The 26,196-nt window shown below is 36.7% G+C and overlaps 1 protein-coding gene across 1 annotated transcript in view; it reads left to right on the top strand.

Annotated features, from left to right (window-relative positions):
- Nucleotides 1–26,196, top strand: part of IQCM (IQ motif containing M) — a 324,469-nt gene that overhangs the window by 91,034 nt on the left and 207,239 nt on the right. The window contains exons 6-7 of the mRNA XM_057726958.1: nucleotides 16,572–16,585; nucleotides 25,368–25,426. Coding sequence (XP_057582941.1) covers nucleotides 16,572–16,585; nucleotides 25,368–25,426 — 73 coding nt within the window. The remainder of the gene's footprint in view (nucleotides 1–16,571; nucleotides 16,586–25,367; nucleotides 25,427–26,196) is intronic.

Raw genomic sequence — 26,196 nt, 5'->3', positions numbered from 1 at the left:
AAATATACTAAAACTAAATCATTGCATCCTTGTTTTAGATAAGGATATTATATGAATATTATTATGGAAAATTATATGAATTTAGATGAGGAAATTATATGAATATTGTTTCCTGAAATTTGAAGTCTTCATAATCTACTATTTTCTGAAGATATTAATTATAGAATAGACAGTTACCTCCAGCTAATGGGATGTATATTTCTAATTCATGCATGTCCTTAGCAAAAGTAACACCCATAGGAGGCTGTTTTCATTATTTTCCAGTAAAGGTGAATAAATGACCTACTGCTTCTATGCCTGCCAGCTCTACCGTGTTTTACACTAATAATTTAGAGATTGCTCCTAGCTGTGTGAAGAAGTACATTTAAATATATTTCTTTGAGGAATAAGTCTGGCAAGAGTAGACATGACTGTGGAGAGCTCCAGATGCAAGACTGGGAGTGTTTATTCATTGCTGACTGGGGAATTAGGAGAGCAAAGGGCTACTCACCATGGCTTTGACATAATAGATGGTGCTTTGGGTATGTGTACCTGACTAAAGAGTTTGGGGTGGAGACTGGGTGAGCATTCGTAGACCCTTTGCATCAACCCAGTTAGGGGCTTATCTTACTCTTGCAAACCCACTATATTGACGGGCAGAAGTAGGGGAATTGGTAATGGATAAGAGGGGGTAAGATTCAGACCTTCAGATTTCTTTCCTGCCCCTCAGCTCACTGCATCTTTAATTTTCACCATTGAAAGTTTAAATTTTGTTTGTTTGTTTGTTTTTTAGTAAGGATTTCCTTTTATTTATCCCTTTTTTAAAGAACTTTTTTTGAGATGTGATTGACATACAATAAATTGCATGTATTTAAAGTGTACAATTTAATTTTTTTTTCTTATTAGTAATGTATATACGGCAATCCCAATCTCCCAATTCATCCCCCCCCCAACCCTCCTATCCTTTACTACAATAGCAGTCCTGGAAGGGATCAAACAGCACATTTTAAGTTAATCTTTTTTCCCCATTTTTTTTATTGTGGTAAAATATGCATAACATAAAATTTACCATTGTAACATTTTTAAGTGTAGTTTGGTGGCATTAGGTACACCCACATTACTGAGTAATCATCACCACCGTCTCCAGAACCTTTTTAACTTTCCAAACTAAAACTCTGTACCCAATAAACACTAATTCCTTGTTCTCCCTTCCCCCCACCCCCTGGCAACAAGTATTCTACTTTTTCTTTTGGGACTAGCGCATCTCATTTAGAGTGTCTTCAAGGTTCATCCATGTTGTAGCATGTGTCAGAATTTCCTTCTTTTTTTTTTTTTTTTTAAAAAAAGGCTGAATAATATTCTATCGAATATATATATATGCCATATTTTATTTATCCATTCATCTTTTGGTGGACACTTGGATTTCTTCTACCACTTGGATATTGTGAATAATGCCTCTGTGAACATGGTTGTGCAAGTATTGCTTAAGCCCTTTCTTTCGCTTCTTTTGGGTATATACCCAGAAGTGAAATTGCTGGACCATATTGTATTCCTATGTTTAATATTTTGAGGAATCACTGTATTATTTTGCACATTGGCTGCACCATTTTACATTCCCTCTAGCAATGCACAAGTGTTCCAATTTCTCCATGTTTTCATCAGCACTTATTATATTTTCTGTCTTCTTGATAATAGCCATCCTAATGGGTATGAAGTGTTAAGTAATCTAGATGTGAGTTTGTTCAATCAGGTCCAGAAGACAAAAAGTAACTAGGAAAATTGAAAATGTAGAAAGAAACTTGCACTGTTAAAAGAGGAGTGAAGACAGGGCACAGAAAACCCTGTATTTGATTTTGCAGGAGGAGAGAAAAATGTAACACGTTTTGCTATCAAAACGCTCTGTGTAGCTTATCTACTCTTATCAAACTTTTAATTTGCTCAAGTAAGAAAGTCACTGTGGATACACTTACTTTAGGCTAAAAGAAATTATCCCTTTTAAGCCTGAAGTTGTTTTTTTTTTTATTTCAAAGTATTTTTTATCTTATATGTTTTTAGTTCTAATTAAATGATAATACAATAATGTTATATGCCTTTACTTTTAATGTTTCATTTCTGCAACTGCAGACACTGTATTAGAATTGTATTAGAATTACCAGTTATTTTAAACAATGGCATATAGCCTGCTAAAACTTCTTTACATGAAGTTGAAGAAACTGTATTCCTAAGAAAAAGTTACTAATTCTACATTTTATGGTCTCTGAAGTCCTGAGATATTTATAGTCTTAATTATCTTGAAAGAGAATATTTATCCAAAGTAAGTGAGCACCTGTGAATATGATCCCTTGTGTAACATAAAAATGTAGTATTACATTTCAATAATATAGGAAAGACCAACTATCTCCAGTTTTCTTGCTGCAATTTCATTTCATAACTCTTCTTTATAAGGTTTGCTAACTTTACGACAACGTAGGCAGCAACCTGGAAACACACAAGCTGAAGGACTGTAGGTGTGGAAAACAACTCTGGTATTTATCAAAATTCTGAGGTACAAAAATTAATATCAATAGTGCTCTCAAAAAAGCTAGGATAAAAACAAATATTGACAAATTTGTGTAAGAAGTTAATTTCTAGCTAATATTTAGAAACATAGGAGATAGTGAAAGAACTTTAATTCATTAGTTATCAGTAAGGCAAAACTGTCCTCAGTGAGTGGCTAATTCACGACTCTGTTGCTGTGGCTCTGGGATCAGAATGTTCCCTGACAGGAACTCTGCCATTTGCTGACACCCTAGAATGAGGATGAGATGACAAGCAAGGGACAGCCCAAGCATGCGTGCTCCCGTACTTGTTGCAGTGGTGACAGGGTTCAGGGATGGATGAGCAGAGGGGAAAGAATGGTTGTGGTTGTCCCAGTGGGAGAGTGGAGTACATTTCAGGAAGTAAAAGAAGTTAAGTGTGGCAAAAGCATAGCATTCAAGAGGAAAAGTGACAAGAAATGAAACTGAAGATTTAAGCAAGGTCCCATCATCATGAAGTGCCTTCCTTGTAGGAAGACATTTGATCCCTTTATTTTCTCAATCTTGGATGAAAAGAATTTGCCTAATCTTGACACTAGGAAGTGAGGGATGACAAGCAAATTATTCAGTTTAATAACTGGTTGCATTATACATTGTTTTATGTTTCAAAGAACACACTGTGAGTCCTCTGGGCATTTGGATCTCCTTCCTCCCAAGAAGAACAAGTCCTATATGAGAGAAGAAACCAAGAGTCACTGGTCATGTTTTTAAACATAATTATAGATTCATCTCATAAACGAAACTAAAAAAATATTAGTTTTATAAAAACTTTCTTTTAGAAATGAAAAACAATTTCAAATATAACATTTTTCATTGTATTAGTTTTTACTGTGAAATGGGTTGACTACATTTTAATGAAATTTCTTATCACTTTTCTCTGGAGAATTTTCTTGAGCCATTTTGATCAAAGAAAACTGTAAGACTCTAAGGGGATATTCTTCTTTTAACTTGGAAATTTGGATGTCTTTTTGTGATTCTTTATCAAATTTTGCTATCAGAAAACTGGGGGCATTCCCTTGAAAGATTTTATTACATAATAAAAAATAGTAAATTAACTTTTAATTTGTAAAACATCTTTGTTCTCTTTTTTCTCCTACATCACCATTTCTTCTCTCCGCTCTTTTCGTTCCCTCCTCCACACATTTGAGAAGGTATTGTAATTATTTCATTTTCATAATTTTCTTCTCTTGTAGGCTGCATTTGATATAAAAAAAGGTCATCTGATTTGATTTTCTGATATTTCAAAGAATTAACACAAATCACTGTGACTACTAAATTTAAAATTTCTATTTACTCAAATGATTTCCTAAATTTAAAAAAAATCATTTTGAACGAAAAAGAGCTTTGTGTTCCTGATGGAAATCATGCCTACAATTCTCATAGTGATATCAGTTATGGGCAATGATGTTTCTGTGGACACTACATTATTCATTTTGAGCAGATTTGCTTATTCAATCAACCAGTGTTCCTTTATTAAGAACTTTTATTGAGATGTAATTGACATACAATAAACTGCATATATTTAAAGTGTAAAAAAAAAATCATTTTGGGTACCAATGAAATTATGTTTTGAAAATCCTGTAGTAGTCTTGGGATTAATTTAAGCGAGTTAACTACAAGACTATGATTTTTTTTTTGACATATTGAACAGCATTCCAGCAGTTTACTCTTATCTAATTTTTAAATTTATTTGTTTTGGTCCTATTACAAGGAGTAGTGATGTTTAATGTTGTACTTTATCTTCAAACTTCACATTTTAATTTGAAATGCATATTTATTTTCCTATGAAATATAAAATTTTGAATCTGTGATAGAATGACATGGATATTTGTTTTGATATATACATATATATAAAATTATTATTTTTAATGTATACAGTTGCAGCTAAAGCCCCACATTTTAATAGTTACGTTGCCTTGCAGCAGTATTATCTGACCCTGATATTTTTATGTCATGTATTTTATATGGTCCTAGGTATTTTTATAATCATTTATTTTATTTTATTAAATCTTTCTTTCTAGATGAAAATTTCTACTATTGCCTTAGTTAGAGTACTTTTTGGGAAAAATAAAGGAGGTACTTCTTGCAGAATTCCTTTAGCAATAAATAGTTTAAGATGTATAGTCACAATAAATTGGTCGACATATGTTTTTAAAACTATTCTAACAAAGTTTTAAGAGGAAGCACTCTTGATGAATGCAAGATTTGGATTGTAATGCTACTTAGGTTTACCAGTATCCCACCATTTACACCATATTAAAATACCAGTCACGCTAAGTAATATTCAAAAATGGAAGGTTAGGTAAATACGATAATTTTTAATTTGTATATTTAGATCAATTTAATTTTATAGAGAAAAATCTTGATCGATACTTGTTTCTTTTATGATAAAAGACCATTGGATTTTTAGTTTCGGAATTCACTTCACAATCCTTCTTTACTGTAGAAGCCGAAAGATTCAATCAGGTTCTCTCAATCACGTTGCTCCTTTATTCTGAGATGTCCTTGTGTGGGAAAGGTATTTGAGGGGCACTAGACCCATGAGCATTCGTAACATTGGTCACCATTCTTCTAGTTTTATAATAGTCTCCAGTCAACACGCATGTTCTTTCTGAGGCAAACTGGAGTGTGATTGTTACTGAAACCCGGATGGATGCAAGAATGAAAAGCTGGCTGTGGAGAACACTGGAGCAGACATTAAGCTAAGGGAGTGAACAGACTGTGCGTGCCCTGGGGAATCCCTCCACCCCCACCCTCCTGGGAAGCTAGGTACGCTTGTTCTCTAGGAAAGGGAACATTAACTAAATTTCTTAAAAAGTAATGAAAGAGAACAAACTGTAAAAAGGCAGCCAAAAAAGGCAAACATCTGTTACTGAACATGTCTCACTTGACTTCCTTTTAATGTTCTTAGGAATAAATTTATGAACTAGGATAGGTTCAGCACTAATTAGCTTGTTTTCATCAAACAAAATGCACCAGACATGCATGTTGAATATGAATGAAAACTTCAATAGTAATAATAAGTAGGCATAGAAAGTGCCAGGAGACGTAGAAAGTGCCGGTATCCAGGGTTATGGCCACAGGCTTTGGATCTCGCTGTGGCTGTTAATATTTCATTGACTTAGATTTGATGTAATATGCTTTTTTAAATGATGAGGAAGAAATGTCTAAAAAGTCAAGTGTATTCATTAAACAATAGTTGATTAGGTGCAAAATTTTCTCTTCAGTTATACACATTTAGGCTAATGAGATGTTAGAATGAATTGGAATAACAAATATAGAGCTTACTCAAAGGCAGAGTTTTTTTTGTAAGGGCAGCAGCAGTGGTGATAGTTGTAGCTTGTGGTAGTGGTGGAGATCCATAATCTTTTATGCATATTTGGGACCAGACATATTTGGGAATCAGAAAATTCCAAATTTTAGAAAGGTAAGACAATAAGTGGATCTTGAATCAAACCTGTAATCAAAGCATGGTAGTATTTTGCAGTAAAGCATAAGAATATTCTCATTAAGTGGGAGATAGAGGCCACTATATAGGTCATTTGTGGGTCGATTCTGGTCAGGTTTTGCCACCAAAGGTTAGGTGGGTTAAATTTGCCTCCATATGTGCTATGAAAGACTTGTTAGTTTTCAAAGCTTTTTGGGTTTCTGAGTTACAAGTAAGGAACCATAGACCTGCAGTAGTACGAGTGATAGCAGTAGTGATAGTGGTGGTCATAGGAGATAAAGGTGATGGGGAAGATAAGGAGATAAGGAGACACACACACACACACACACACACACACACCCATATACACACTGTGAAAATAAATAAAGGAAACCTCATTTAAAATGGAGCCGGGAAGCCCGAGGCAGGGAACTCTCACATGTGTACCACTCTTTGCGCCTGCAAAACCAGCAGGAAGAAGGAAGATAAAAATTATTTTGACGAGGGAGGACATTAATCACGGGAATTTTATCTCCTGCTTTTCAGAAAAAGAAGGGAGATCCCTCCCTACCCTAGCATCAAGGCTCTCACCACCTCTTAAACCAATGAGAAACCCTACAACCTCGAGCTCTTGCTCTTCTCCAATGAACTTTTGTTCAAAACAACCCTTCTTAATTTCCTCTTAACACCTACTTAAAGCAAGACTCCTCTCCTTTGTTCTCCAGACCTGCCTGTGATTCACCGTAGCTTATCTGTCTCGAATTGCAATTCTCTGCTATTCCCAAATAAACCCATTTTGCAGGTAAAATAGGCTGTTTTATTTTTAAGGCTGAAAACACACACACACACACACACACACACACACACACACACTATTAGTTCTAAACGGAAAATACCATGATCGTATATTCATTGTATTGTTCTTGATACTTGATGCAAGACATATCCTGGAATTAACTGCAGAACGTCCATGTTTATGTGATTCCCAGTAGCAGAATCAGGCGATGTGACTGTATCTGTGATAGATGCTACCTCCTGGGATTGTTCTTCCCTGAACCACACCTAAAGGAGCACCATTACTTTTATTTTTTATTGCACAATGTATCTGACTGTATCATGAATCTCTTTATTGGTTTATTCCTGGCCTTCTCACTAAAATGTAGGCTCCATAAGGCTGAAGACATTTTAGATCACCAATGCAACCCCAGTGCTTAGAATGGTTTCTGTCATAAATCTAGAGGTTTAGAAAATATTTGCTGAATAAGGGGATAATGGACTGTTGGACATTTCTCCAAATGGAACATGTAAGAGACTCAAGGTCCTGAAGCAGAGAAAAACACAACCATGATAACGTCATTAGGAAGAGAGAAAAGAAAAAAAGATGATTTAAGAATGTTGCCTATTTCTCGCTATAACTTTTTTCCCTATATTGACTTAAAGAGTTGTGTAATCCTTAATTCTTTGTCCTGAAATGGACTTTTTGGGCCATTCCTCTTCTCTGGAATCTGTGGCCTTTCTCATTTTGTCAAGCAGTTCTCCTGTTGGATTCTCTTTTTTCTTTTTTCTAACCTCCCCTGACACTCTCAATAGAAGACCCCTTTGAGTCTGCAGGCAGGACAGTTTTCATCTACTGTCTGGAAAAGATCAAATAAATACATCCCAAGGGCACAAACTCAAAACTCTGAGTTGTAGGAGATCCTGGTGTTGAAGACTAGGTCACAGATGGTGAGACCTGGTTGGTAGTACTCAGGAGGCCACACACACTCCCATTGAGCTGTGTTAGGAGAATATCAGAGGATGGTGATCCTCTCAGCCACGCAAGGCTGTTTCAGGGTGCTGTCTGCAGTGATTGGTTACTAGTCTGACTCCAGTTGTATCCTTGATCCAAACACACAGGACTTTTTAAATTAATTAATTAATTAATTGGCTGCGTTGGGTATTCATCACTGCACACGGACTTTGTCTAGTTGCGGTGAGTGGGGGCTACTCTTCTTTGAGATGCTCAGGCTCCTCATTGACATGGCTTCTCTTGTTGCGGAACACAGGCTTTAGGCGCGTGGGCTTCCGTAGTTGCAGCACATGGGCTCAATAGTTGTGGCTCACGGGCTCCAAAGCACAGGCTCAATAGTTGTGGCACATGGGCTCCAAAGCACAGGCTCAGTAGTTGTGGTGCATAGGCTTAGTTGCTCTGCGGCATGTGGGATCTTCCTGGAGCAGGAATCAAACACGTGTCCCCTGCATTGGCAGGTGGATTCTTTTTTTTTTTCTAAGCCCCTGCGCCACAAGGCAGGCGGACTCTTAACCACTGCGCCACCTAGGAAGCCCACACTTTTTTTTTTTTTTTGGGGGGGTACACCAGGTTCAATCATCTGTTTTTATACACATATCCCCGTATTCCCTCCCTTCCTTGACTTCCCCCCACTCGAGACCCCCCCCTCCCCGCCCCAGTCCTCTAAGGCATCTTCCATCCTCGAGTTGGACTCCTTTGTTATACAACAACTTCCCACTGACTATTTTACAGTTGGTAGTATATATATGTCTATGCTACTCTCTCTCTTCGTCTCAGTTTCCCCTTCACCCCACGCCCCCTCCCATACCTCGAGTTCTCCAGTCCATTCTCTGTATCTGCATCCTTGTTCTTGTCACTGAGTTCATCAGTACCATTTTTAGATTCCGTATATGTGAGTTAGCATACAATATTTGTCCTTCTCTTTCTGACTTACTTCACTATGTATGACAGATTGTAGTTCTATCCACCTCATTACATATAGCTCCATCTCATCCCTTTTTATAGCTGAGTAATATTCCATTGTATATATATGCCACATCTTCTGTATCCATTCATTTGTTGATGGGCATTTCGGTTGCTTCCATGTCCTGGCTATTGTAAATAGTGCTGCAATAAACATTATGGTACAAGTTTCTTTTGGGATTATGGTTTTCTTTGGGTATATGCCCAGGAGTGGGATGACTGGATCATATGGTAGTTCTATTTGTAGTTTTTGAAGGAACCTCCAAATTGTTTTCCATAGTGGCTGTACCAACTTACAGTCCCACCAGCAGTGCAGGAGAGTTCCCTTTTCTCCACACCCTCTCCAACATTTGTGGTTTCCAGACTTTGTGATGATGGCCATTCTGACTGGTGTGAGGTGATACCTCATTGTGGCTTTAACTTGCATTTCTCTGATGATTAGTGATGTTGAGCATCTTTTCATGTGTTTGTTGGCCATCTGTATGTCTTCTTTGGAGAAATGTCTGTTTAGGTCTTCTGCCCATTTGTGGATTGGGTTATTTGCTTTTTTGGTATTAAGCTTCATGAGCTGCTTGTATATTTTGGAGGTTAATCCTCTGTCCGTTGTTTCATAGGCAATTCTTTTTTCCCATTCTGAGGGTTGCCTTTTAGTCTTGTTTATGGTTTCTTTTGTTGTGCAAAAGCTTTTAAGTTTCATTAGGTCCCATTTGTTTATTCTTGATTTTATTTCCATGATTCTAGGAGGTGGGTCGAAAAGGATCTTGCTTTGATGGATGTCATAGAGTGTTCTGCCTATGTTTTCCTCTAGGAGTTTGATAGTGTCTGGCCTTACATGTAGGTCTTTAATCCATTTGGAGTTTATTTTTGTGTATGGTGTTAGGAAGTGTTCTAATTTCATTCTTTTACATGTAGCTGTCCAATTTTCCCAGCACCACTTATTGAAGAGGCTGTCTTTTTTCCATTGTATACTCGTGCCTCCTTTGTCAAAGATAAGGTGCCCATATGTGTTTGGGCTTACTTCTGAGTTCTCTATTCTATTCCATTGATCTTCCTTTCTATTTTTGTGCCAGTACCATACTGTCTGGATCACTATGGCCTTGTAGTATAGTTTGAAGTCAGGAAGGCTGATTCCACCAACTCCATTTTTCCTTCTCAAGATTGCTTTGGCTATACGGGGGTCTTTTGCGTTTCCATACAAATCGTAAGATTTCTTGCTCTAGTTCTGTGAAAAATGCCATTGGTAATTTGATCAGGATTGCATTGAATCTGTAAATTGCTTTGGGTAGTACAGACATTTTCACGATGTTGATTCTTCCAATCCAGGAACATGGTATGTCTCTCCATCTGTTTGTGTCATCTTTGATTTCTTTGATCAATGTCTTAAAGTTTTCTGCATACAGATCTTTTGCCTCCTTAGGCAGGTTTATTCCTAGGTATTTTATTCTTTTTGTTGCAATGGTGAATGGGAGAGTTTCCTTAATTTCTCTTTCTGCTCTTCCGTTGTTAGTGTATAGGAATGCAAGAGATTTCTGTGCATTAATTTTGTATCCTGCTACTTTACTAAACTCATCAATGAGTGCTAGCAGTTTTCTGGTAGAGTCTTTAGGGTTTTCTATATATAATATCATGTCATCTGCAAAGAGTGACAATTTTACTTCTTCTTTTCCAATTTGGATTCCTTTTATTTCTTTTTCTTCTCTTATGGCTGTGGCTAAAACTTCCAAAACTATGTTGAATAATAGTGGTGAGAGTGGACACCCTTGTCTTGTTCCTGTTCTTAGAGGGAATTCTTCCAGTTTTTCCCCATTGAGAACGATGTTGGCTTTTGGTTTTTCATATATGGCTTTTATTATGTTGAGGTAATTTCCTTCTATGCCCATTTTCTGGAGAGCTTTTATCATAAATGGATGTTGAACTTTGTCAAAAGCTTTTTCTGTATCTATTGAAATGATCATATGGTTTTTATCCTTCAATTTGTTGATATGATGTATCACGTTGATTGATTTGTGTATATTGAAGAATCCTTGCATCCCAGGGATAAACCCCACTTGATCATGGTGTATGATTTTTTTAATGTGCTGTTGGAGTCTGTTAGCTAGTATTTTGTTGAGGATTTTTGCATCTATATTCATCAGTGATATTGGTCTGTAGTTTTCTTTTTTTGTGACATCTTTGCCTGGTTTTGGTATCAGGGTGATGGTGGCCTCGTAGAATGAGTTTGGGAGTGCCCCGCCTCCTGCAATATTTTGGAAGAGTTTGAGAAGGATAGGTGTTAACTCTTCTCGAAATGTTTGATAGAATTCGCCCGTGAACCCATCTGGTCCTGGGCTTTTGTGTGTTGGGAGATTTTTAATCACTGCCTCAATTTCCGTACTTGTGATTGGTCTGTTCATGGTTTCTATTTCTTCCTGGTTCAGTTTTGGAAGATTGTATTTTTCTAAGAATGTATCCATTTCTTCCAGGTTATCCAATTGATGGGCATATAGTTGCTTGTAGTAGTCTCTCATGATGTTTTGTATTTCTGAGGTGTCCATTGTTACTTCTCCTTTTTCATTTCTAATTCTGTTGATTTGCATCTTCTCCCTTTTTTTTTTGATGAGTCTGGCTAATGGTTTATCAATTTTGTTAATCTTCTCAAAGAACCAGCTTTTAGTTTTATTTATTTTTTCTATGGTTTCCTTCCTTTCTTTTTCATTTATTTCTGCTCTGATCTTTATGATTTCTTTCCTTCTGCTCACTTTGGGGTTTCTTTGTTCTTCTTTCTCTAGTTGTTTGAGGTGTAAGGTTAGGTTGTTTATTCGATCATTTTCTTGTTTCTTAAGGTAGGACTGTATTGCTATCAACTTCCCTCTTAGAACTGCTTTTGCTGCATCCCATAGGTTGTGAGTTGTTGTGTTTTCATTGTCATTTGTTTCTAGATATTTTTTGATTTCCTCTTTGATTTCTTTAGTGATTCCTTGGTGGTTTAAGAGTGAATTGTTTAGCCTCCATGTGTTTGTATTTTTTGCAGTTTTTTTCCTGTAATTGATATCTAGTCTCATGGCCTTGTGGTCTGAGAAGATGCTTGATATGATTTCAATTTTCTTGAATTTGCTGAGGTTTGATTTGTGACCCAAGATGTGATCTATCCTGGAAAATGTTCCGTGTGCACTTGTGAAGAATGTGTAGTCTGTCGTTTTTGGATGGAATGTCCTATAAATATCAATTAAGTCGAGATGCTCTAATGTGTCATTTAAAGCTTGTGTGTCTTTATTGATTTTCTGTTTGGATGATCTTTCCATTGATGTAAGTGGGGTGTTCAAGTCTCCCACTATTATTGTGTTACTGTCAATGTCCCCTTTTATAGCTGTTAGCATTTGCCTTATGTATTGAGGTGCTCCTATATTGGGGGCATAGATATTTACCATTGTGATATGTTCTTCTTGAATGGATCCCTTGATCATTATGTAGTGTCCTTCCTTGTCTCTTGTAATAGTCTTTACTTTCAAGTCTAATTTGTCTGATATGAGGATTGCTACTCCAGCTCTCTTTTGACTTCCATTTGCATGGAATATCTTTTTCCATCCCTTTCCTTTCAGTCTATATGTATCCCTTGGTCTGAAGTGGGTTTCTTGTAGACAGCATATAGAAGGGTCTTGTTTTTGTATCCATTCAGCCAGTCTGTGTCTTTTGGTTGGAGCATTTAATCCATTTACATTTAAGGTGATTATGGACATGTGTGTTCCAATGACCATTTTCTTAATTGTTTTGGGTGTGTATTTGTAGGTGTTTTCCTTTTCTTGTGTTTCCTACTTAGAGAAGTTCCTTTAGCACTTGTTGTAAGGCTGGTTTGGTGGTGCTGAATTCTCTTAACTTTTGCTTGTCTGGAAAGCTTTTGATTTCTCCATCAAATCTGAATGAGATTCTTGCTGGGTAGAGTATTCTTGGCTGTAGGTTTCTCTCTTTCAGGACTTTCAGGATATCCTGCCATTCCCTTCTGGCCAGCAGAGTTTCTGTGGAAAGGTCAGCTGTTATCCTGATGGGTTTTCCCTTATATGTTGTTTGTTGCTTTTCTCTTGCTGCTTTTAATATTTTTTCTTTGTGTTTAATTGTCGTTAGTTTGATTGATATATGTCTTGGTGTATTTCTCCTTGGGTTTATTCTGTATGGGACTCTCTGTGCTTCTTGGACTTGGTTAATTATTTGCTTTCCCATGTTGGGGAAGTTTTCCACTAGAACCTCTTCAAATATTTTCTCAGACCCTTTCTTGTTTTCTTCTTCTTCTGGGATGCCTATAATTCGAATGTTGGTATGTTTAAGGTTATCACTGAGGTCTCTGAGACTGTCTTCTATTCTTTTTATTCTTTTTTCTTTTTCCTGCTCTGTGGCATTTATTTCCCCCATTCTATCTTCCAAGTCACTTATTCGTTCTTCTGCCTCAGTCATTCTGCTGGTTATAGCATCTAGAGTATTTTTAATTTCAGTTATTTTGTTATCCATTGCTGTTTGTTTTTCTGAGTTCTTATGAACTGTTTCTTGTACTTTCTCTATTTTGTTATCAAGATTTTGTATCATTTTGACTATCATTACTCTAAATTCTTTTTCAGGCATTTTTCCTATTTCCTCCTCATTTATTTGGTCTTGTGGGGTTTTTTTCCTGCTCCTTTGCCTGCATGGTGTTTCTTTGTTTCCTCGTGGTTGTCCAAACTTTTGGGGTTGCTTGTCCTGGCAATAGAGGTGTTTATAGAAGACTGTCCAAGCCTCAGACTAATGTCCAAGTATTGGATTAAACGAATATTAAGTCTAGGAAACACATACATGTATAAGACACACAATTACTGAATCTGTTAGGACATAAGGCTCTAGAAAGAGCTGACAGAACCCCAGTGTGCTATCAGATATTCAAAGAGAAACCCAACAGAAATTGACAACTGAAACAGAACGAATCAGAGACAAAAGCAAAAGCAAACAAACAAACAAATAACACCCTACACATACAAACATCAATCCAGGGAGATTTTGTAAGTTAGGATCAAATATAGAAAAGAGCTAGAGTACCACCAGAGAGAATGGAGATTCTCAGAATGTAATTAGACAACTGTATTAAGAACTAAGATAAAGACAAAAGCCTAATATTAAATACCACGGCAGTGCGTCATCTGGAGAATAGAGCAAGGAGTCTGAGCAGACCGATAGTGTTGCTTATAAGTATGTTAAGATAAAATAAACTTAAAAAGGCTGGAAGAAAGGGGAACAGAAGAGTGTAATGTGGTTGGGTATATGCAAATAAAAAGAAAGGAATAGAAATGTATAAAAGATAGGGATGAAAGGAAAGTATGAGAGATATATTGTCTGTACTACCAAAAACTTAGCTAGATATAGAAGTATATAAAAAGGCAAAAAAAAAAAAAAGAATAAAAAATATCATTAAAAAATTATGTTATAAAACTTGTAGATCCCTTAGGGCTAAGATCATATTTAATAAAGAAGAAAAAAAAAAAAGAAAGAGAGAGAGAAAAAAAAAAAAAATCCAGAACTGATCCCAGAATGGACCAGTTCAATAGGTATTGATACTACTATTTCTGTTTCCTTAGCGTCTCAGCTGTAAGTGTCCTTCTCCTTGCCTTGGGTTTTTTTGCCTTATTCTGTGACCAGCAGAGGTTCCTTTATTGTTCGTCTGTAAGCGTCGGTGTGTGGGGAGGGAGAGGGTACAATAGTGGCTCCTTCTCCTGGGAGTGAGTGAGCAGTGGCGCACTGTTGTTTCAGTCGGGCTTGGAGGTGCCTGTTGCAGAGGGATGCTGGTGGCTCAGGCGTAAACAGAAAGTCTTAGAGTTGGGCCTCTCTCGGGGTTTTTTTCTTTTTGATGCTGTTGTTGTTTTTTTTTTTTTTCTCTCTCTCAGCAGCCTCTCTGCTGCTGGCATTCCAAGGGGTTTTAATCTAGCCCCGCCCGAGTGCCTGAGGGTGCTTGTTATCCCTGAGCGCCTTAGGTGGCCCAAGGGCTTCTCTCCACTGCCTGTTGCAGAGGCGCCGAAAGAGAGAGAGGCTACGCGCGCAGCTCCTCCCCCCCCCCCCCCCCCCCCCCCGCCCCGGCCCGTGAGCCTGTAGCCTCCAGCCGCCATCATGGCCGGGCAGCTCTCAGGGACGGGCACTCCTCTCCGCGGACCTCCTCCCTCCTGTCCTCTCGGTCCATCACCCGTCACCCTACCGGCAACAATGTTTCTCACCCTGAACCAGCTCTCCGGTTCCCACACTCCCGCTCCTGGACCCTCCGTTCAGCCGCGGATCGATGTCTCAGTCTGGGAACGCTGAGCTGCGCTGCGGAACCTCCGTATGTTTCTCACTCCCTCCCGTCTGCCACAGCTCCGCCGCTTCACCCTCTTTGAGCCCTCGTAGATGCCTCCCTACCGGCTATGTCGGCCTCCCCACAGCCCTTTCTGGTGTCCGAGGCTGTCTGCTGGCGTTCAGCTGGTTCTCTGTGGGAATGACTGCGTCCTTCCGTGCATTCCCAATGCATCTGTGGAGAGGGATGCACTCCACGTCTCTCTACTTCGCCGCCATTTTTTCTCACTTTTCAAGCCCACACTTTTAACCTCAAATTATTTTAGGTCTTTGTATTCTTCCTTCTCTCTTCTCCCTATGCTGCGACCACATAACTATGACCATCCTATAAAGCCTTTTAATATCTGATTTTTACCGCGTGTTAAAATAATTTTTATAAATTATGCTTGCAATACATATATTTTGAAGGAAACCCAGATGACCTAAAAATGAGAAAATCAACCATACTTATTATAACAATACTTTATAACCTTATTTTTTTCATTCAAAAATATATTCTGAACATCTTTTCTTCTTGATTAGCATATTTTCTTTAACATCAAATCAACGGCAACGATATCCCATTTACGGATATAACTTATTTTTGGTTATTTTGGCAATTGACAATGCTTTAATGGAATGCAGTGCACTATATTTGTAGTTAAATGTTTGTGCACATTCTTAATTTCCTTAGGATAAATTCCTTGTAGTGGAGTTGTTGGTATGCTTCCCCCTTTAGCTTTTTTACAAAATTATATATTGTTAATGTGCCCTCCAAAGAAGTGTTGGTTTTGGATTTTCGTATAGATTTCCACTGTTTCTTATTCCTCAAAAACAAAAGTACACAAAGAAAAAGTGAACCAATAACCGACTAAAATTAGATAATTCTCTGCAGGTTTCGTTTAAATCAGAGATAGATTTTAGGAAATCTCATGGAGTGGGGAAATATTCTTTAGGCCCTTCCCACTCCATGGGTCAATAGCATTGTAATCATCCAGGAACTTGTTAAAAATCTAGGCTTTCAGGACTCACCCCAAATGTACTGAATCAGAATCTGTATTTGAATAAGATCAGTAGTGATTTATAAGCTTATAAAAGTTTGAGAAACACTGTTGTAGACAATTTCCCATAATATTTTGCCTTTTAAGTGAGCTTTTGATACAATGTAATTTTTTTTCCTGCCAAATACCTAAAGTACAGATACTCTCTGCTGAATTTAGAGTCACGCAGTGGGATAGGAATGCATTTGCTTGTGAACATTGACAAGGTGAGATTATAAAAAAAGCTATCAGAAACACATTTTCAAATAATGAAATAGAACAACAGTGAATGTCAAAATTGACCTGGGAAAATATGCCGGATATTTTGATAATAGAGCTTTCACCCAAATAAAATAATCTGGGCAATTTCAATAAACTGATGTATCATCCAAGTATATCCTGAGTCTCTAGGAATTAGATCTTAGTGGTATATAAGAACATAAAGTTTGGGAAGCACTGTTTTATGTAATTCCCCATAAAAGTGCTGCAAACAAGGGGAGATAGTCAAGTTGTAGTTAGGAGGCTGCGGCAGCTTTTGACACCCCCCCCCCCCGCCACGCCCATGCATTTGATTGGAAAACAAAATTGCTGAGTGCCAATCAATTAAAAATCTAGTGTAAACTCTAATGCGGTCTTTGTTCACTGTATTCTGACTGTTTTCATAGATTAAAAATCTTTTGCCTGTATTACCAGTTTCACCTTCTGGATAGAGCAGTGTATTGTGTCTGAATCCCAATCACCTCCTACTTGTGTAATCAAGGTAAAGATATTAAACTTCTCAACTTCCTAAGAAAAAGTGAGAAGTAAAGTATCTATTTTGCAGAGTCTTGGTGAAGACTGAAGAACATGAACATAAAGTACACAGTAGGTTCTAATTATTAGTTATAACAATTTATTTGTCCTGGGATGCAGTTCCAGATCTGGCACATGGTATATAAATCTTACGATGATAACCAAACTCATTATTTACAGTGGTCTCACAGTTAAATAAATCCCAAACAAATAACACAAATGAAAAGGACTGAATTCAAAAGTTTAAAATACTATCCAGTTTATAACCAAATTGTTCAGTAATAAATTAACTACCTGGCATGGTATGTTAAATACAAAGGGGGAAACATATTCAAAATCAAATAGGCGCCTTATATATATTTAAGCATCAACTTCAATATCAATATGAACACCAGAACATGAAACTGTCCCCAAATTGTAAAGCAGAAACTCATTTCCTCATTTTTTCCTTTTCATTCTAGCTGATAAAAAAATCAGTCATATGTGTTTATAGATAAATACAGGTAAAACTTCAGAATAAGACAGCTCATTCCTAGTAGCAGCTGTTCCATTGCTTGGCATTCTTGAATTTTGAAGTTTCCAAGAACACACACAAACTGCAGGAGAGATCTGGAGCCATGTAACCTCCTTGGAAGTTCTGATGTATTGAATAGTTGGGAAACTTACAGATTCCCAAGATCTTTTCATTCTTTTCTTTTTGGGGGGACACTCATCTTAACTCAAGGAATTTTTCTATCACACTATTTTTAAAATTTCTATTGTTTTATGTATCAATTGTACAAAACAGTATATTATTCATATGCATATCTATTTATAGCTCTATATCTATATCTTAAAGAATAACACTAAAACAAATACTTATAAAACTCAGGGAACAGAACTCTATGTGTCTTTTCTTTCCCTTTGTATCCTGAAGAAACCAATCTCCTTAATTTTATGTTAATTGTTCCCTTGCTTTTCTTTATAATTTTAGCACATCTACACACATCTCTAGTTAGTATTTTGCTTACTTTTACTTGTTTTTAACTTTATGTGTATGGAATGATAATGTCTTCTCTCTCTCTTTGCTCAGCAGTTTATTTCTGAGAGCCATCAGCCTTCATAAATGTTGATCTGTGCTCCCATGGCCCATTCATTTTCACGGATGTACAACATCCCATTAAATGATGACACTGCAATTGCTGAGAGATGCTTGGCTTTTTAAAACATTATGTCCTATTATGAACAATTCTGCTACATTCTTTTACAAGTGTTAGGTGTAGGAGTTTCTCTAGGTTAAGAATTCCCAGCATCAATATGAACCTGTATCCTGTTGCATTGAGAATGGGTTATATAGATGCCAGAATATTGATCCCTTCAGCCTGGGAGGCAGGTGGATGGGGCCTGGGTGGTAGAAACTCAATAACTGATTATTAACTACTTGAATAATTGATTCCCTCTAGCCACCAGCAGCCCGAGTAGACTGGCTGTGCTGGCCAGTGGGCGTATGTTCAGTGTTACCAGGCAATATAGAGAACAGGTTTCCACTCCCAGAAACAGTTTATGAGAGTCTGCATTGCTTCACATGCTTGGCAACACTTAATATGTCAAAATTTTAACCTTTTCCAATTTGGAAGATGTGAAATATTTCTTTGTAATTTTAATTTGCATTTTTCTAATGACAAATAAGGCTGAGAATTTCTTTCACATATTTCTAGGCCACCACTATTTCTTCTTTGTGAACATCATGCAATTGTATTTAAAAATATATTTAGATGCATTTTTATACCCCATTTTGTGCTCTCTATTTGTTCTTTCCATTTTGTCCTTTTTTTCTCTTTTGCTCCTTCGTCCTTTTTGGAAATTGATTGACGTATTTTCCCCTCTTGGTCCACTTTTTCCTAGTACTAATTGGCATTGTACTAGTTTTCCTTGTACTCATTTGACATTTATGTTCTTTTTTTTTTTTACTTTTTATAAGTGATTAACCTATGGATTTTAATACATATTTTTAACTTAAAGTATATTTATCCTCTTCCCACCTCATACAGAAATATTAGATTGCCTTACCTATCAGAGTTTAGTTCTCTCTTATTATTTTTACTATTTTTAACTTCACAAGTTAGAAACCATTATTTTGTTTTATACTTCCTTTTCTGCTTAGGTTTACCTACATGCTTACCAATTTTTTTTTACCTGCCCTTATATCTAGAATCACAGGCCTATAGGATGATTTTCCCTCTTGAATTACGTCCTTTAGAAGTACCTTTAGTAAGAGGCTAGTGGCAGAAAACTTCTATTTATATTGTGTTTATTTTTTCCTCCTCAATAATACATTCTCAGAATCTTGAAGTCACCATTCTCCTGTTTTCTGGCTGCCACTGTTGCTCTTGAAAAATCAAATTTTGTCCAGTTGTCTTTCCTTTGTAAGTAATCTGTCTCTCCTCTCTACTTCTAAGGACTTCTTTTCATTGTTCTGCTGTTTTATTATGAGATGTGTAAGTGTGGTTCTTTTTATTTATCCTGCTTGATTTTGTTTGGTTTCCTAAATATGAAAATCAGTGTCTTTCAGCATTCTGGAAAAAAATCTCTGTCACTCTCTCTTAAAATGCTGTCTTTCTTCCATTCTTTCTTTATAAACTCAAATTAAAACTTTTTATAGTCTGTTCTCTACATCTGCATCTTTATTCTTGCCCTGTCACTGGGTTCATCAGTACCATTTTTTTAGATTCCATATATATGAGTTAGCATATGGTATTTGTTTTTCTCTTTCTGGCTTACTTTGCTCTGTATGACAGAGTCTAGGTCTGTCCACCTCATAGGGTGGGGGCAAAGGAGAAGCTGCAACAAAGTGAGAGAGTAGCTTTGACACATATACACTACCAGATGTAAAATAGCTAGCTAGTGGGAAGTTGCTGCATAACATAGGAAGATAAACTCAATGATGGGTAGTGACTTAGAGGACCAGGATAGGGAGGGTGGGAGTGAGTCACAGGAGGGAGGGGATATGGGGATATATGTATAGATACAGCTTTGGTGTACCTCAAAAACTGGCACAACAGTGTAAAGCAATTTTATTCCAATAAAGAGCTTTAAAAAAAAACAAGCATTTATAAAACTGTCCTTACACATATGTTGTCTTGCATTTAATTGTCACTCTTTGTCTTTTTTCCTCTTTTTCACATTTACCATCTCTTTGTCTTTCATTGCTATATCCTGGGTCTTTTTTTCCTCCTGATTTCTCTTTTATTTTTGTGTGTCCATTCTGTTCTTTTGCTATTCATTGAGTATGTAATCATTTCAATTATTATATTTTTCATTTTTAGAAACTATAGTTATTTTTCAAATTATCTTTGGTCAATGTTGAAAATTTTTGGTTACTTTAATATATTTCTCTAAAGGTATGGAAGTGGAAGCTCTTTCTGATTTTATATTCTGTATACCTTAGTTACAGTATTGGAGTCTTTGAATTTCTGAATATATAGTTTGTTGTTTCTTCTGATACTTTGATTGCTTATTTTCTTATGTTTGATGATTTTCTGACTGTGAGCTCATTTTTCTTGGTATTTTATTGTGAGAATTCTTTGAAACTTGAATTTAAACTGCATTCTTCTAAAAATGATTGATAAGAGCTTTTACCAGGTACTCTTTTAGAGCACTAGCAACCTGGGACCACTTTATTCTTAATTTTTTGCTTTTCTTTGGCAGGCGGTGTTTAGGGAATTGCCCTTAGTATACAGTCAGGCCCCAAATCCATATGAATGAGGTGTTGTCCTGAAAAATTCCTAGGGATGGTTTTTTCCCATCTCTACCCAGAGGCAAGGTTATGACAGACAAGTGGTCTCATGGTATCTCTTTCTGTTTCTATTTCTTTCTTTCTCTCCCCAGGGGAACTTTTCAATCCTTGTTTATATTCCAAGGATATTATTGCACTTCCAGTACCTAGATTTTATGAGAGGTGTTCTCAACTCTGACATTCCTTCTTGCTCTGGGTTCCCGTATTTATCTCCCAGCTGTAGGGCACGGAGCTCATTGAAACGCAGGCTCTAGGTTGTATAAAATTTCTACACAATCCCCAAAGCAAATACAGCCTCCAGAACTCATGCAACAGTAAATTCAACATTCTTGTTGTTTTTGACCAGAAAAGAATGCCAGTAATTTCCCTTCATCTCAGCTATGCATTTAACATATCTTTGATTTTTCTTTTCAGAACGTATTGTAGTATTATGCTGTGATTTATTGCTGTGAACATGCTCCTGGAAATAACAGCTCTGTTATATCTTTTACAGATAGGTTTCAACCCTCAGAGGGACTGGGATGTAAACTTCTCTATCCAGCTCCCTCTTTCTCGTCAGTCTTTGTATTGCCTCCTATGGTATCCTTAAATTGCTAAATATCAAAGAGTTTTGATTTCCCTTGCAGGTTAAAGAAATTTTGTCTAGTGACTGGGAAAGGAAAAATCTATATTTTGTTGGGTCATCTCCCTGAGTCTTTCCTAATCTGAGAGTTGAATGGCTTTTTGAGGCCATAGCTATTACAGAGTGACCAGTATTATCTATCGTGTTCCCTCCCCTTCTCTTAAGAAATATAAAGGAAATACCATACTTGAGAACACCTTCAACATGGGGGCTTCTGTGGCTCCACGAGAATATTTGGAGAAACGATGGGTTTCCTGGGCCTATGACAACTCCTGGGGGTGCTTCTATGGCTTGAAAACCCTCCTGTGGTTTGTGTGTGTTCTTAGGAACTCTGAAATACAACAATGTAAAGATAATGACTTGTGAAAAATTGCAAAATGATGTGTTTGGTGCCTTCTGGTTCTGCATGTGTGCAAGTTATTGACATTTCTTATACAAGAAGCAGTAGCAATATAAGGAATGCAACTCCCTGCAATGTCACAGAATGTGCTGGTGACATGACTGACTTCTGTTAGGGAAACACGTGTGTTAATATTCAAACCTGGTAGAAAAAACTTTTCAGTTTGTTTCACATGTTTTAATGTGCAATTTGTAATTTTATATGTATATGCTATTAGTGATTTTCTCTTCACAGTTACCTATTTTTAAACAAACCTTTCATTTTACCTCGAATAGTATGTCTATATATGCTTCTGGTAGGGTCACAAAGCTGTTTAAAATGATGAATATTTCTTGCTTCTTAGAAAATAACCTTTAACCACATTTTAGGGTAAGTATTAGAGGTGTAATATGCCAATTATAGATTACCTTTTTATTGCAAACAGATTGCAGAATTTCATACTAATAGCAGTAATATAGAAACATGGCTAGCATTAAGATGTGAAACGAAAGGCTTTCTTCCGTATTTCATCTCTGGTTGATCAATGCAAGAATTTAATCATCAAACTGTGAGAGAAATTAGCAGCATTGTCTAAAGGAAAAAATAAATTCCAGATGAGACTTGGAAAGAAAGGGGAATTGATGGATTAGACAGCTGCTTCTAAAAGGAAGCTTGAGATGTAATAATATTATGTGAATTATCAGAAGTTGGTGCCAGTTAAATTGTGGGATTTGAGAAAATATGTGGGGAAAGGAGTCTGAAAAAATGTTCGAAATAAATGTACACAGGTTGTTAAAAAAATTAAAAGATTTTGACATGAGTATTTAATAAGTGACTTACATCTTCAGCCAAGTATTTAGAATGTGTCACTTCAAATGCATTGTCATGGAGAGACTAGGATCTTGAAGAAGTCTAGAGAAGCAGGTGGCAGCTGTGGAAAGAAGAAGCATTTTGAGAGAGAATGGAAACATCAAGGCAGAATGGACTTGAGATTTTAATATATAAGTATGGAGAAAACTAAGGCTTAGGAGAAAAGCTTAGGATCTCTTAAAAAAAAAGGACTACTATTGACTTTGCAAAACGGTGACCAACAACCCCCCCCCCCCCCACACACACACACAGTTTCGAATTATGTTAGGTAGGAAGAAAAAGATACAACAGAGGTAACTGGAAAAAAAAATCAGAGAAAATTTTATCAAGAAAAGTCCTCAAGAATTGGCTTCCCTGGTAGCACAGTGGTTAAGAATCCGCTTGCCAATGCAAGGGACATGGGCTCCATCCCTGGGCTAGGAAAATCCCACATGCTGTGGAACAACTAAGCCCATGTGCCACAACTACTGAGCCTGAGCTCTAGAGCCCGCGAGCCACAACTAATGAGCCCATGCCCTGCAACTACTGAAGCCCACGTGCCTAGAGCCCATGCTCCACAACAGGAGAAGCCACCACAATGAGAAGCCTGAGAATTGCAATGAAGAGTAGCCCCCACTCTCTGCAACTAGAGAAAGCCTGTGCACAGCAACAAAGACCCAATGCAGCCAATAAATAAAAATAAATAATTAATTTGAAAAAAAAAGAAAGAAAAATCCTCAAGAATGTTTGTCTGAGACTGTTTTGCTTAGTGGCCTTCATATTTGACACCCTTCATAATGGAGTATATGCCAATCTCAGTCTGGCCAAGAAGGAAGGAGTTAACAAAATTAAGTTGGCAAGTGTAATAGTAGTATCACATAAGGACAGTGTGTTCCAAGCCAAGCACTTTCTTTTGTGTGAAAGTATGGAATATATAGGTTAAAAAATAATTTTTGTAGCCATGAATAGGTGTCATGGAACATCTTGAGGGCAATATTTAAAATATAGGTTCTGCTTCATGTTTTATTATCACCTACATGTTGCACATAAATTTTAAAAAGTTCAGGTACTATTTTTGAGGATGATTGCTTTGAGAAACAAAACATGATCAGGGAATTCTAAAAGTAACAAATAGTTGAGAGATGATGCAAATTAGTTCTCAAGGTTATTGCATTCTAACATAACTGTAGGAGAAAAGTTCATCTTCAACCTTAAAAAACAAATGGTATGAAATACAAATTTACATATACAAGTCACTCTGCATCGGAGAGAACACTCACTATGGACAGAGTGAAGCTTAACTTACAAGGAGACATGATTTGTTTAAAATATTTCAAACAATCACTCTGTCTTAAAACTGAGTATTTTTGCTATACAAATACAAATTTCTTCCACATTTCATCTTTACACTTACTCTGTATATCCTGAGATTTTATAGAAGAGACTTCTTTGGCTTCAGTTGCCAAATAGTGGTTAAATACATATTTGAAACTTTAAAAGCAAAACTAAAATAAGCATTTTCCTTGTGGTATCAGGAGCACATCAATAGCCCAGACAATTTCTGATACTGACTTCTGATAGTCTGGGAGGGGAGACAGCACCAACGACCCAACTCCGTTAACCTTTTTCATTATCAAGATTACCACAAATTCTAACCAGAGATCATTTTTCCAAAAGCTATTTTGGGCAAAATAATTGTCATAGCAGATTATAAAGTGGATATACAGTGCCTCTAGTATCAGTTTAAACTTTGGATCCTGCTGAATGACCTGAAAGGGAATGGCCCAGTTATTTTGAGGTCTTGTAGAATTATCTTCCTAAGTTGTTCTTTAAACTGTGGACTGACATTGAAGGAGTGTATAAAAGATCCATGTTAAACACTCTAGTGTCACTGTTGAAGAGATGCTGTTGAAGCTGTCCATGACATGAGCCCAGGCTTCCTTCGAAGGACTCATGGAAGAAATTTTTCATAGAAAATGTTTGCTTCTCTTATAGACATTGTGCATGTTAGAAGTACTGTGTTTTCTTTGTTACTCTGTGTTTTCGTTGGCCAGGGCTGCCATAATAAAATACTATAGACGGGGTGGCTGATGCAGTGAAAATTAATTTTCTCACGGTTCTGGGGCAGAGTTGGTTTTTCCTGAGGCTTCTCTCTCTGGCTGCTTCTTGCTGTGTCCTTACCTGGCCTTTTCTCTGTGCACACGTGCCCCTGGCACCTCTTCCTCTTCTTATAAGGCCACCAGTCCTATGGGATTAGGGCCTCACCCTTATGACCTCATTTAATCTTGATTACCTCCTGAAAGGCCTTATCTCCAAATATAGTCACATTTGGGGATTAGATTAGGGCTTCAGGGGAACACAGTTCAGTCCATAACACTTTAATAGCTAGGAATTTCAGAGGTAAATCTATGTAACACATTAGGGAATATCAGAAAATACTTGACATTATTTTTCTATCCATATTTTCCATTTAACTTGATCTTCTTTTTTTTCTTTTTTCATATATACTATGTTTTTTGTAAGCTACCTTAAATCTTTTTATAAGGTAGAGGAAAAATAAGTAAATAAATAAATTCGTATCTGTAGTAGATTTTTATGGATATTTGTTCACTGAAATGATCAGTAGGAATTGTATTCCTAGGGACCAAAAGATGCTGGAGGAAGTTCCACGATCATACTCCTCTGAGTCTATTTACTTATTTATATAAGTGTTTAGGTTTGTACTATATACTTATATCTGTGTTTAGGCTTATAATATATATTATAATGGAACAATTCTTTCTCCCTTTGATAATATAATAGACCATCAATGGAATTAAATTTTATAGACAATGAAGTTGTTTTCCTAATTGTGTCAATTCTTCTTTTTCTTATTCTAGAAAACCTTTATAAAAAAAGAACAACAATCTGTCAAGCCAGAGTCAAAGCCACAACCCAGGTATATCTTTTATATGATAGCAGAAAAGTTTAAATTAATGTGCTTACTTTTGGTTTTATCCTGACTTAAGTATCTGGTTTAAAGAAGTAGGTTGTTGAAAGCTCAAGTTTTTAACATAACTTTTTCAAAGTCCCCTTTTAATTTGACTAAGGCAAGGAGAAAAAAATTTCTTTTCTTTCTTTCTTTCTTTTTTTTTTTTTTTGAGTGTATTTATGTTCATTCAGTAGACCAGGGTGTAAGTTTACTTTGCTGCAGTGGCTGGTCAAAGCACTGTAAACAGTACTGAGTGATGCTTCAACTCTTTTGTTTATTAGGAACTATGTACTACAATTCACTATGGTACAGCATGTCTTTCAGTGACTCTATGAGGGATTCTTAAGATTGCTCTGCTTCTTTGCGTAGCAAATTTGTTAACAAACGTTTGTGAAAAAACTAACTCATTTTGTGAAATAGATTGGAAAGAGAGATGGAAAGAAGGAATTGTGGAAAATTAACAGTGAAGTTTCTGAAAAGGACAGGCTTCAAACTTCTGCTTTCATTATCACTGGTAATACATTCATTTATTAATTCACAGAGAGTATTTTTGTACTGATTTGGTGCAAAGCTCTGTGTCAAGCCATTTAGATGCAGATAGCAGAACCTTGCAGACTGAAGTTTGTCAGAAGCAACCGGTTTGCAAATCTTATCCCTTAGTAAATACAGGTTTATTCAGATATGTTATTCAGACTGCCTTCTCTTACCTGACATCCTTTTTCATTCCTTCTCTCAAT

This window comes from Hippopotamus amphibius, chromosome 3 (assembly GCF_030028045.1).
Source record: "Hippopotamus amphibius kiboko isolate mHipAmp2 chromosome 3, mHipAmp2.hap2, whole genome shotgun sequence".
Lineage (NCBI taxonomy): Eukaryota > Metazoa > Chordata > Mammalia > Artiodactyla > Hippopotamidae > Hippopotamus > Hippopotamus amphibius.
Note: the sequence above shows the minus strand (reverse complement) of the source record. Positions and strands in the feature narration are given on the sequence as shown.